Source organism: Thermothelomyces heterothallicus, assembly GCF_042370625.1.
Source record: "Thermothelomyces heterothallicus CBS 202.75 unplaced genomic scaffold P884_scaffold_5, whole genome shotgun sequence".
Taxonomy (NCBI): domain Eukaryota; kingdom Fungi; phylum Ascomycota; class Sordariomycetes; order Sordariales; family Chaetomiaceae; genus Thermothelomyces; species Thermothelomyces heterothallicus.
The window spans coordinates 73,700-85,601 of record NW_027192566.1 but is presented as its reverse complement, the minus strand read 5'-3'; the positions used below and the strand labels follow the sequence as shown (position 1 = coordinate 85,601).

Genomic DNA, 11,902 nt, shown 5'->3' with positions numbered 1-11,902 from the left:
GTGAACCTCCTTCTCGGCCAACAGGCATCCTCCTTAAAAAAAAAAAAAAAAAAAAAAAAAACAAGGGATGCTCACAACGGATTCATGCGATAAGTTTGAAGGAAAAAAGTTAACTACAAGAACTCTACTACGTTACGGAGTACTACATTGCACGAACGGGGGAGGCATCTACCGAAATTGAACTGACTGGGATTGGGCGACAGGGGAATGAGGGAAAAAGTTCCCGAACTGGCTATCGGTGAGCATCACCGACCAGTTGGTATACTTTGTAGTTACATATATTCGACGTACTAAAGCAAGTACGGCGTTTATATTCAAGTTACACAGTATATACAACAGGATATAGCTAGTTATATTATTTATTATTAGTTCGCCGTTTGGACTACAAACCTAGTGATGGTGTGGTAGTTAGCGCAGTGTAGTTAGTGTCCTGTATAGCGCACTGGGTTCTCGAAGCGTAGTGTTGTCTGGGATCCTGCAAGAGCAGATTTCTCATCCGTGCCGCTGCCAGCCAGAGTGTGGCGTGAAGGTCGCATCGAGGGGGTTCTTGGAGCATGGGTTGCTAGGCGTCTCGTGGTTTTCGGGCCGGTAGAGAGCTTCGAAGTATACATACTCCGTAGTACGTCCGTACATAGTATACAAGCACGGAGTTAGCCGAGTTCAGTGCCGCAGTGAACTCCGGCCCTCGGACAAAGTATCTCTGTAGCTCAAGTTAGTGCATAGGTGACAAACCTGGTACGCGTTTATTGGCCCAGTTTGATAGAGTATGTACATTGGCTGCACAATCCTGGCTTCGTTACCCAAGCTTACTTTCAGAGCAGTGTATTGTACAGCGTATTGCCGGCATCCCCCTCCCGTAGGGGAACCCAAGGAGAGGGCGCGTTTCTGTTCTGTTCGTCAAGACGGGGGCATACCGGGAATGAAACGGAATTCGAAGAGATGGAGACATGCGAACCTATCAAGAGTACTGTAAATATTACTGGGTATATATATACACTACTCGGTACGCGTACATGCCCTGTAGGGAGTCACCACAGGCTAGGGGAGCCCGGAGCTGGGACCTGGTCCCTGAGGAGAAATGAGGATCAGGGTGGGGAAGGGGGAGGCGGTCGGGAGAGGGCGGGGTGAGTGGACTGGCGAGACCTCGAGCTTGGGAATACGTACGGATGGTTGTGCCGCAAAGATAGGGCGGAGTTCACTCCGTGGTCTTCATTCATGATCAGGAGATCAGGAGAAAACCGTTGCTGTGTCCCCACGTGCAGCCCGTTAAGCTCTTGGTAATACCAAAAATTGAATACTTGTAGTGTGCGCATACTAAATCATGTCACGGGTACACTTGGTGTGAACGTGGAAGCCGACCGGGTAACTATGGTGGAGAGACGGCAGGAAGCGAGCTTCGGTTCTGCAGATATCGTAACAGAAACGGGCTTATGCAGGCATCCTATTCTAAAGCAGGTAAGGTCCCTTACACTAGTGTACTCTGTAGAAACATAGCGTACTGAGTAAGCTTTGTCTACAGAGTGGAGACTACCGCGTTAGGCGCTATATGGAGTATGGAGTCGTGGTTTACACTACACCAAAACGCAGATGCAGACTTGCAATGCTTACACATAACTAACTAACTAGACAGAACATGTTAAAATATCTGTACTACAGAATGTCCATATTCAACTGATTAGAAAGCAGTACTGCGTAAGCAGGCGGCGTTATGAATTTGATATATGTTCCCTACACGTTACACTTGATGTAGCGCTTAGATGAGCTTTATTTGCGATTTGTGGCGCAGATCCTGACTGCATTTTGAAGTTCTTTTCGGTCGGCTCGTTGGCCAATTGGCACTTGGCGCGCCTTCCACTGCGTTATCACAACTTGCGCGACCAAGGTACCGTGCATCGAGTACGGAAGACTGCCTGAGGCAAGTCCGGAGGTAGTTACACTACGTATGTATGATTACATACGTAATCCGTACACGTACTTCGTACACTAGTGTAGGGAAAATGGGACCTGCTGCCAAGGCCCGAGAACCCCTGCTGGCGCGTGAGCCCCCCACTGCCGCGCCCTCTTTCTGTTAGCCAATTAACGCCTTTCCGGTGGACTTGATCTAGCCGCGTGTGAATGTGATCATCTTCTGAGACTCCGCACCTTAGCTGCGCACTCATTGGTGTTTATGGTGCCCTTGGCGAGTTTAACCCGCGCAAAACTTCCAGTAGACCAGCCCATGCGGCCAGTGACAAGCGGTCGGACGAAGGGTTTGTATTCAGAAACGATCGTCATCCGACGAGCTGCAGCGATGGCCCGGAGGGGTAATGGGGTGACTGACGCGGGGCTCAGCAGCGAAGTGGAGCGATGACACCACGGAAACCCGGTGTTTCACCCGACTTGACCTGTTCCACTACACGTACAGCCAACAGCGAACATCCTCAATGGAGCCGTTGGAGAGCTCGTGAGGGGGTTGCCTGTTGGGCGGAGGGGGCGAGTTCGAGTGCACCGGATACTCGATGTGGCCCGGGATATATATAATATCTACTGTTGAGTCGCAGCTGCTCCGGCCTCTCAGCCGCTCTCTCGCGGTGCTGTAACTATTTACTAACTACTTGTCTTACTGCAAAGTAGTGTGGCGGAACAAGCCCCTGGCCGAGGTCGCACTCATACCCTTTGGCTGCGACTTGAGCTCGACTTGCCAAATTCGATCGCCCGTCAGAGACCCCTTGGCCTGGTCCGGTGTTCCGTCCCACCAGATACGAGATCTCCCGCCCTTGATATCCCCCCGGTCGGCAGATCCCCATGATGGCGTCCGTGGATCTAGACCAGCCGTTTGACTACATTGTGGTCGGCGGCGGCACTGCCGGCCTCGTTGTCGCCAACCGTCTCTCTGAGGACAGCAATGTCCGCGTTCTCGTCGTCGAAGCCGGCGCCGACCACAACGCCGATCCCTTGGTCCTGACACCAGGCCTTGTGGCCGGCGTCTACGGAAAGGATGAGTATGACTGGAACTTCAGCTCCCCCCCGCAGGTTGGATGCATCCGCCCCAGAGAAATCCCCTAGCCGTGTGCATACCCCGGCTCACACGTCGCGCAGCCAACCCTGAACAACCGACGTATCAACCAGGCTCGGGGCAAGATGCTCGGTGGGACCTCCGGTCTCAACTTCATGATGCTGCTCTACCCATCCAAGGGCAACATCGACACATGGGCCGCCCTGGGCAATCCGAGCTGGAACTATGACGCGCTGGCCCCCTACCTGCGCAAGTTTGCCACTGTCCACCCGTCGCCTCAGTCCGCCCGAGACCTGCTTGGCTTGACCTACATCGACGAGAGCTTGGCGGCGGGCGACGGCCCTATTCAGGTTTCGCACACGGATGGGTACAACGTGACGAACAAGGCTTGGCTGGAGACATTTGCTAGCCTTGGCCTCGAGACCTCGACCGATCCCCGCGACGGGAAGGCGCTGGGAGCCTTCCAGAACCACGCCTCCATCGATCCAGCTACGCACACGAGGAGCTTTGCCGGCCCCGCGTACTACACACCCGACGTGGCCAAGCGGCCGAATCTCGTCGTGCTCACCGAGACCTTGGTCGCCCGGGTCCTCTTCGACACGGCCGGCGGCGAGGGGGACGCGGTCGCGACAGGTGTCGAGATCATCACCAAGGATGGCCAGAAGAAGCAGGTCTCGGCCCGCGGCGAGGTCATCCTGGCCGCGGGTGCGCTCCAGAGCCCGCAGATTCTCGAGCTCTCGGGCGTCGGCGGCCGCGAGCTGCTCGAGAAGCACAACATCCCCGTCGTCGTAGACAATCCCAACGTGGGCGAGCACGTGCAGGATCACCCCATCGTCTGCCAGAGCTTCGAGGTCGCCGACGGCGTGCCCTCGGGCGACGTCCTGCGTGATCCCAACGTCCTCCAGGCCCTCGTGGGCATGTACCAGTCAGGCGGCGGCGCCGGGCCGCTGGGCCAGAGCGTCATCAGCGTCGCTTACACCCCGCTCGTCGACGGCTCCGGCGTCGTCTCGGCCGAGGCCAAGGCCGAACTGCTCGCCCGGCACGAGTCGAGCTTTTCCACGGCCGAAGGCAAGGTCCTTCGCGACCTGGTTGAATCCCCCTCCGAAGCCACCTTCCAATTCCTCCTCTTCCCCAGCCAGGTGGACATCCCCGAGAATCCGACCAGCATGGCGCAGTACATCACACCCGTGCTGCCCGAGAATTACATCAGCGTCATGACCTTCATCCACCAGCCCTTCTCCCGGGGCAAGGTCCACATCACCAGCCCGGACATCAGGGCGGCGCCGCTCTGGGACCCGCGGTACAACTCGGACCCGCTCGACATGGAGCTGCTGGCGCGCGGCGTGCAGTTCGTCGAGCGCATCGTCGACCCGGCCACCCCGTTCGGCCGGGTCCTGAAGCAGGGCGGCAAGCGGCAGCCGCCGCTGCGGGCCGACGACCTCGAGACCGCGCGCGAGATTGTGCGCCAGCGCCAGATCTCCGTCTTCCACGTCTCGGGCAGCTGCACGATGCGCCCGCGCGACCAGGGCGGCGTGGTCGACGAGCGCCTGCGCGTGTACGGCACCCGGCGGCTGCGGGTCGTCGACGCTAGCGTGTTCCCCATCGAGCCGGTAGGCAATATCCAGAGCGTCGTGTACGCCGTTGCGGAGCGAGCTGCGGATCTGATCAAGGAGGACCGCGCGAAGGCGTAGACACCGTGAGACCGGCCACGGAGACAAGGTTTTGGATGTGAAGACCTGGGCGTCGGGGACGCGATGTGGGCTCTGGAGGTTGGCGGGCCGGGCCCGAGTTGGGCCGAGTTTCCGGCTGTGGCGTCTTCAGGCGGGCTTTCCATCAAAGTGATAAAGTGATACGTGATGGATAATTAAGGCGAAGTTTGCACGTCAGCGCTCTCTCGAGCTTGAAATACGTACCGACTAGTGCTAGTTTCCCTAATTCCATCACATGTCCATCCGTTTTGCCCCATACTCGGACTGTCTCCGACCTGAGATATCAAACGGGGGAGAAATATCAAACAATCCCGTTCAACTCCGAGTGTTGCGTGCGTTTATTCCTGTATGAATGGTAATCCCTAGCCCCATACAGCATCTAACCTTTTCTGCTTGCCATGTCCTTGTTTCCCACTTGTGCAGCTTGCAGCGGCTCTTAGAATCGATAGGGAAGCCCAATTTAAACAAGTTATCCTCTGTGGCGCAATTGGCTAGCGCGTCTGACTGTTAATCAGGAGGTTGGAAGTTCGAGCCTTCCCGGAGGAGGACTTATTTCTTCCCATCCCCTTTTTGCCGTCCACTAAAACTAAAATGAGCTGTCTGCTTTGTTCCTTCTGTACCGAGGCCGACGTATAGGCGGGCCCACTCCCGCGTATCGATTACGAGAGTGTGCTTGAGAGTCTGAATATCACGATCGTTTCCATTTCGAGATTAAGAAGACTCCATATAGGAGTGCGCCATGCGGGCAAGTTCTCTTGTTTTGCATCATTCCCAGCGCACGTACGAAGTCCACCAATGTAGAACATGGAGTTTGGTTTACTACATTTCAGAGATTTGTTTGGCTGGCCGTTCGGCAGCGTTGGTTCTTCTGTTAAGTCTGGTCCCCTGATGTATAATCCGTACCGAGCTTAGTGTTGATTGTTTGGGAAGTGGGTCCGCCAGGCATGACGTCTCGCAGCTGCATTGCCAGCCGAAATTTCGACTCCCGAATCCTGGGACACTGATGTTCGAGAAACTCGGGCTCTCATCGCGTCCCAATTACAGCGTCAATGGGCTGTGCGAGAACGGCCTCGGTAGCTCCTTCTCCAGTAGATTCAGCTTAGGGACTGTCCGTTAATTGATGCGCGCCTTGGCGACTCCATTGCGGTTCTTTCGCACATATGCGACGAACCGGAGGCCGAGACTCGATGCGGCGCTGAGTTTGGACCATGTCGGTGTCGCCCTCCCCTGGAACACATGGAAGATGAGTGTTGGTTAACCCGTCACTTAGTTCATTCAACGAACACGGGTCTTGTCCTTCTACAGGGCCATCATCCGGAGTACACGCAAAATCCCAGACACCAAGACTCGCGCTGAGACGCGCAAGTTTGTGAGGGACGAGTTTGAGAGACATCGCGACGTCAAGGACCTTGTCAGTTTACCTCCGTCATCTTCTGCCGCGACCTGCGCTGACTGGACAAAGGGCCATATACGGTATCTCCTGTCGACAGGCAAGACGGAGTGGGAGAACATGGAGAGGTACATTAACGGCATGTAAAAAAGACAGACAGGTTCCAACCCTCCGGCCCCAATCAGCTCTACCTTGTCCCCGCAATCCGTTGCCAATTCGTGCCGCAATGGGTCTATTTTTTCTTTGACGCTCTGCGCAGGTTGTCTCATCCAGCGGATGGACCACGGCTGATTGAGCCGAGTTGTAAAGCCCCAATACTTGTCACGCCGTCCTCGGCCACTCTATACCCCGTTGCGCGTATCGTACAAGAACCCAGCTCCCAGTGGTACCAGAACAGACACTCGTTGCAGAACATCACCGCTTACCCCTGGCGCTGCTTATGCCTCGGGTTCGCAGGGCATATGATGTAGAGATAACCATTGTGCCGCTTGTTCGCTTTCCGCCGGACGACCTGTCCGCCTCGCCAAAAAGTACGAGATTAGCCCGGGCGAAAAACGATAACCCGAACGAGTTCGCCCGGTTGAGTGTGTCCCACACTGACCTTGCAATGCTGGCACCGCTTCTTGATGGCGCTGCGCACCTTCATTCCCCGAGCCTGCTGCTTCTGGAACACTGCTAAGCCGCTCTGCACGGCCGGGGTAACCGAACCCCGAGCGAAGGTGGTCCTGCTCGAAGCCGAGAGAGCAGCCTGAGACAGAAACCGGGCCTGCACTGCGGGGAGCACCGTCTTCTTTGGAGTCGAGAGAGAAAGGGCGCGCATCGACGAGGCGAGCGACTTCGTGGCGAGTGCGGCGGACCGCATGGTCTGCAGAATGCTCGACATATTTGAGTGGCAGTTTTGTTCGCAACCACGAAGAAACGGTGGCAGGTGGCGGCGGGGCGGAAGCGATTGAGTTGTCGCCTTTTGGTCGTTTGCTGCCCGTCGTCGATCGTTCGCCGGATTCGCGCGAGTTGCGATGTATGAGCGGGATGGGTCGCGCCGAAAACCAATGTCTTGGCGGTGTCACGTGCCTGCTGCGTCTCTCCGGTCTTCCAACGATGCCATACAGAGAGGTACGGAGTACGTATCCGTATTTCGCACGTAATTCCAGACTACTCGGGTAATTACTACTAATTAATCCGTACAGAGTTCCTGATAATAATGCTTAATAACTCACAAGTCGGCAGCCTACTTTCAACATTTGGATAATATAATATGCATTACTGCAGAATACTTTCTCCATTTCTTTGCCTCACAACCTCTCTTTCTGCCCCTGTTCCAGTGCGCCTCCCCCCTTAACATTCAGACAAGATTTGAGCTCGGCCGATTTAAGCGGTGAAGATGAAGCAAAAGCGTCAGAGAGCCGAAACGAGTCCATTGGAGCTTGCCAACCGCAAGACTGACGAACAATTTATCAGAGATTATCTCAAAGCGGGGTCAGTAAATATTTCACGACATGATTTCTTTCTCTTTTCTGTTCCTTATTCTTTTATTGAAGTAGTCCTGCGGAAACGGAGCAAGCGATGCATAGCGTTAGAGTCGCGGGCTGGCTAATCTCATTCACCCTGCTGTTTGATTCTAGACCCGGCAAAGATACGTGGACGACAGTTTGGGCCCATCCAAAAACCGGTACTGAGTACAGCATTGACCTGATACGAGCCGAGGATATATCGGAAGCCGATATCTCAGCCTGCTTTGAACTGATTGAGCAGACAAGCCGAGCAGATTATGAAAAATCAACATTCAAGTGGCAGCCCAAAAAGAAACTCAAGGAGATGAGGTCTCCCGGGCTACGGTACATTTTAGTGAAGGAGAAAGGCACAATGGCCATCCGGGGCTTTACTTCGCTCATGCCAACTTACGAAGAGGGCGAGCCTGTTATTTACTGCTATGAGCTTCATCTTCAGCCGGAGCTGCAAGGGTAATAAGCGTAAGGCAGGTGATCCATTTTCCTTCACAAAGCTGATTAGGTTGCAGAACAGGGCTGGGCTCGCTTCTCATGAGTTTTCACTCTACCGTGGCCGCTAATCTACCGCCCATCAAAAAAGTCATGTTGACATGCTTTCTGTCGAATCAGCGTGGGCTGAGTTTCTACAAAAAGCTGGGCTTTGAAAGAGACGAGATCTCACCTGTCCCGCGGGAGCTGCGCCACGGCAAGATATTCAATCCCGACTATGTCATCATGAGCAAACCAGTTCGGCCGATCGTTAACACGGGGAACTCTGGAAGCCCTCCTGAGACCGCTGTCAACGCCGAGGCTAGCTGATGGCTGGTTGGTTATGATGGGGCATTTTTTTTCAAGCGCTCGAAACATTTGCCCGTCAGCATCAGCTAATGCTGCAAGTTTACATCCCGATTTTGGCGGCAGATTCCAAAATTTCGGTAACTCTCTCACGCCTTCGGCGTTCAACGCCCGTTGTTCACAGCCTAGCGCTTGCGTGACCACCTATATCCATAAATGCTGTATCCGACATGGATCAGTTATTAACGAACATAATTATGTAACACCCCGCGATCTTAAAAAGCACTACACCGAGATCGGCTGGCGGGACGGCACCAAGGGCAGCTTCGCCAGGGATTTCCCCGTATCGTGCTTCTGCCCTACCTATGCGGAGTGATGTAGCATAACGATGCGCCTACAGTCAGGCGCGGTTGGCCGGGGCGGGTGTAGGATTCCATGCAATCAGTGCAGAGCGCAAGGCCGAGGAATGAATGCAGATTCAGATAGAGATGCAGCCATTGGCAGGGAGAAGATACCGGTCGGGCCAAACGAGGAGAAATTTGCACAAAAATGGGCACCTGTGTGAACGTGAAGGCTACTACGAGTTTGGGGTTTGGCGACCTTGTGCAAGTACAAAGCAGCAATTGCCTGAATGCCGAACGCAGTGGTGAGCATTGTTATAAGCTGGTATCTTATGGTTTATATGGGCTTGAGGTACTAAGTATGCATTGAACTATTGGCTCTTAAGACTCTTTTTTTTTTTTTTTTTTTTTTTTTTTTTTTTTTTTTTTTTTTTTTTTTGACCTTAGAAGAAGGCACTAGTAAACAAAAAGGGATCTCCATGCTCCAGGCAGCAAAACATGAGTGTGCGGTTTGTGTGGATCGAACACACGACCTTCAGATTCAATTCCTGAAGTTTGGCTTCAGTCTGACGCTCTCCCATCTGAGCTAAACCCGCTAATTTGTTATTGGTCGAATACTGAGCTCAGTTATATTGAGGGACGATTTTCGGGTGGCAAATCTGGACGATTGAAGCACTTGCCAACATCCAGATGGAAAGGGTTCCTAGACGCAATAGGGATATAACAACTCGTCATTCTTTAGGCTGATTACTGTACGAATAACGACTGAAATACACAAGTGGAAAACCAGGAAACGCCAGCATAGCCAGGTATATACATATGTTATATGCATCACCCTGCTACTTACTCTTTTTTGCCTCCCCAACCTCTGCCGCCTCTCGCCTGCGCTTCACCCACGCCCTTAGCTCATTCAGCAACCCCATCACCAGCGGCACGGCGACGGGCCCCAGAAGCGGCAGGTACACGGCAACCTTGTGCTCGTCAGGGAAGTATAGCTGGCCGACCATACTCTTTTCGAAGAAGGCCCGTTCCGCCTCCGCCTCGGCGATTCGCGCGTGCGCAAGCCCCTCGGGCTCGCCGAGCGTCTCGCAGGCCAGACGCAGATGGTGAATCGTCTTGGACACGCCGTCTGCGACGCGGCTCGGGATGGAGATGGAGGGAAGGGCGAGGGCCAGGCGCGCGAGCGAGCCGAGTGTGGACGACGCGCGCAGGAGGAGGTCCGCGGAGCGGATCCGGGACAGCGTCGAGAGGCGCAGAGGCAGGGAGCCTGATTGCGGGGTGCCCGTCAGGGCGAGGAGGTGCGACGTAAAGGTCAGGAGGGGCTGCTTGAGTGCCTCGACCGAGAGGTGTGCCGTATCGTGGGAAAGGGGGAGTAGGTAGACGGTGCCCCACTGCGGGATCAGCCACGAGTGTGAAGCAGATCCCTCCGTGTCACCGTCGTCGGGACTCTGCGACGACGGCGCAATGGTCTGGTTTCCTATAAACACGATAAAGTTGACCGTCGGTGCGCCACCGATGGACGGCGACAGCGGCCACTCGGCGGCATTGATAAATGATGAAAGGTCTTCCTTGCTGAGCACTTGATTCTGGACCCCGGGGGTTGCATACAGTTGCACCTGGCTGTCGATGGTGAAGTTGTGGATCGGCGAGAGCACGTCAAGCACAGGCTTCATGTACTCCTCAATTGCCCCGTCGATATCCCAGCTGCTCGGAAGCGGCCCGCTTGTAAAGAGGGAAAAGGTGAGATGATATGTTGGCGCGTATTTCAGGGCCCTGGTGGTTCGTTTCGCGAACGAGTCGGCTACGTCTGAAGAAAGCCCCTGCGGCCGGTGGTCTGAAGGAACCGAGTTGGTCGACAGGAGGTACGAGATGGTGGCCTGCTCCTCGGCGAATGCCGACCGCAGCTGTCCTGCCACGTAAGTCGCGAGGGGAGAGGATGACGAGGTGGGGGAGGGGATGGAATTCTGCGGGTATGTGATGTCGAGGACCGGCTCGTGCGCGTCGAACTTGGCTGTCGCTGCCTCTCCCGGAACTAGTCGGATTGTCAAGACGCTCTCGCGGTCGTGATGGTTGGTTGCAGAGGGCGGTGCTAGCCGAAGTCGCAAGTGGTGCCCGGAAAAGTCATTGAGGTCGTCGAGGGCATGCTGGGTGAGCCGGAGGAGGTTCTGAGCCTCCTGCTCCTGCAGCGCATTGGCTTGGATGGAGATGCGCAGAGGGAAGACGGGACGGCACGCCTGTGGAATGTGCATGTCAGCATGGAGCCGTCTTCCTGCAGACCGGAATTAACGAGGCGAGAAGGCACGCGGACCTTGCCATCGGACCAGTCAAGCATCTCCTGCAAAGGCAGGTCGGCGCGGTAGATGGTCGTCGTCTTCCACCAGATCGGCAGGCCGAGACAGAGGACAATCAGCCAGAACGAGAGGATGATGTGGGAGCGTCGCCGCACGTCGGACGGCTTTTCCGGCGGTGGCTGCTTTCTGGTTGACTCTCCAGGATATGAGGTGGTCCTTTCGGCCCCGGTCACGGGGCTTTCGAGGTTCGCTGCCCCAGGTCCAGGCGGTTGCTGAGTCGACATGGCGGCGTGGAAGCGGGTTGCCCATCCATCGAGTATCTGCCGCGCTGCACGGCTACAACACGCTGGGTGTCAATATCCCTGCAATCTAGCCGACCCACATGGATTCTGCGCTTGCGCCAAAGAGAGTTAGCGGGGCACGTGGAGATAAGGCCCGATAACGTGGAGCCTCCGGAGGTTTTTCAAGGTTTTCAAGGGGCTCCCGTGCATGGGAGCTTCCGTCCAATCCCCTTGGTTCTCGCTTTCGGTTTCACATGTCCCGAGGTTCGTACCTCAGATGATTCTTGGCGCCCATTTTCTTGTTCCCTCGCCAGGGGAAAGGTCGCACGACGCGACGCGGCAAACCAAGATTCCGACGAAGCGATACTCATGGTCGTTCAGTGACAAAGACCATACTGAGCATTGCGTGGCCCGGAAAGGTGTCAGGTTGGTCGAGCAAGTTTCTCAGCGTCTCTGGCGCACTGCTGTGTTTCCCGTCTTGGCAATTTCCATTTTCAGGTACAGTACTTGTACACAAAGCAATTCGTATCGCTCTGGGGTGTCATGTGGAATGCATGCCGCTGCATGGTAACGCACGGAGCCGAGGCATGATGCCCTCCTGGGAGGCTCGGGC

At 55.3% G+C, this 11,902-nt stretch overlaps 5 protein-coding genes and 2 non-coding genes across 7 annotated transcripts; 4 read left to right on the top strand and 3 right to left on the bottom strand.

The window, feature by feature from the left end:
- Positions 1 to 2,787: 2,787 nt before the first annotated feature.
- Positions 2,788 to 5,181, top strand: P884DRAFT_290368 (uncharacterized protein; the record flags this gene model as incomplete). Its single annotated transcript, XM_069444054.1, has 2 exons — positions 2,788 to 3,012; positions 3,079 to 5,181. 2 exons carry the CDS (start codon positions 2,788 to 2,790, stop codon positions 4,684 to 4,686), a joined length of 1,833 nt encoding a protein of 610 aa, XP_069299545.1. The 3' UTR covers positions 4,687 to 5,181.
- On the top strand, positions 5,177 to 5,250 carry P884DRAFT_t54. Its single transcript has one exon. It is a non-coding gene; the product is annotated as a tRNA-Asn (tRNA).
- A 574-nt stretch (positions 5,251 to 5,824) lies between these two features.
- Positions 5,825 to 6,241, top strand: P884DRAFT_195283 (uncharacterized protein; the record flags this gene model as incomplete). Its single annotated transcript, XM_069437899.1, has 3 exons — positions 5,825 to 5,914; positions 5,975 to 6,115; positions 6,167 to 6,241. The coding sequence occupies 3 exons, from the start codon at positions 5,825 to 5,827 to the stop codon at positions 6,239 to 6,241; spliced, it is 306 nt and encodes a 101-aa protein (XP_069299544.1).
- Positions 6,242 to 6,632: 391 nt separating this feature from the next.
- P884DRAFT_275709 (uncharacterized protein) lies at positions 6,633 to 6,977 on the bottom strand (the record flags this gene model as incomplete). The annotated part of the gene is made up of 1 exon (XM_069442870.1): positions 6,633 to 6,977. One exon carries the CDS (start codon positions 6,975 to 6,977, stop codon positions 6,633 to 6,635), a length of 345 nt encoding a protein of 114 aa, XP_069299543.1.
- A 498-nt stretch (positions 6,978 to 7,475) lies between these two features.
- On the top strand, positions 7,476 to 8,400 carry P884DRAFT_194811 (acyl-CoA N-acyltransferase; the record flags this gene model as incomplete). Its single annotated transcript, XM_069437859.1, has 3 exons — positions 7,476 to 7,570; positions 7,717 to 8,055; positions 8,112 to 8,400. 3 exons carry the CDS (start codon positions 7,476 to 7,478, stop codon positions 8,398 to 8,400), a joined length of 723 nt encoding a protein of 240 aa, XP_069299542.1.
- Positions 8,401 to 9,222: 822 nt separating this feature from the next.
- Positions 9,223 to 9,313, bottom strand: P884DRAFT_t39. Its single transcript has one exon. It is a non-coding gene; the product is annotated as a tRNA-Phe (tRNA).
- A 13-nt stretch (positions 9,314 to 9,326) lies between these two features.
- On the bottom strand, positions 9,327 to 11,307 carry P884DRAFT_238555 (phosphatidylinositol-glycan biosynthesis class S protein). Its single transcript, XM_069440093.1, has 2 exons — positions 11,026 to 11,307; positions 9,327 to 10,951 (listed from the first exon to the last, which is right to left on the bottom strand). Exons 1-2 carry the CDS (start codon positions 11,290 to 11,292, stop codon positions 9,557 to 9,559), a joined length of 1,662 nt encoding a protein of 553 aa, XP_069299541.1. The 5' UTR covers positions 11,293 to 11,307; the 3' UTR covers positions 9,327 to 9,556.
- Between the last annotated feature and the right edge of the window lie 595 nt (positions 11,308 to 11,902).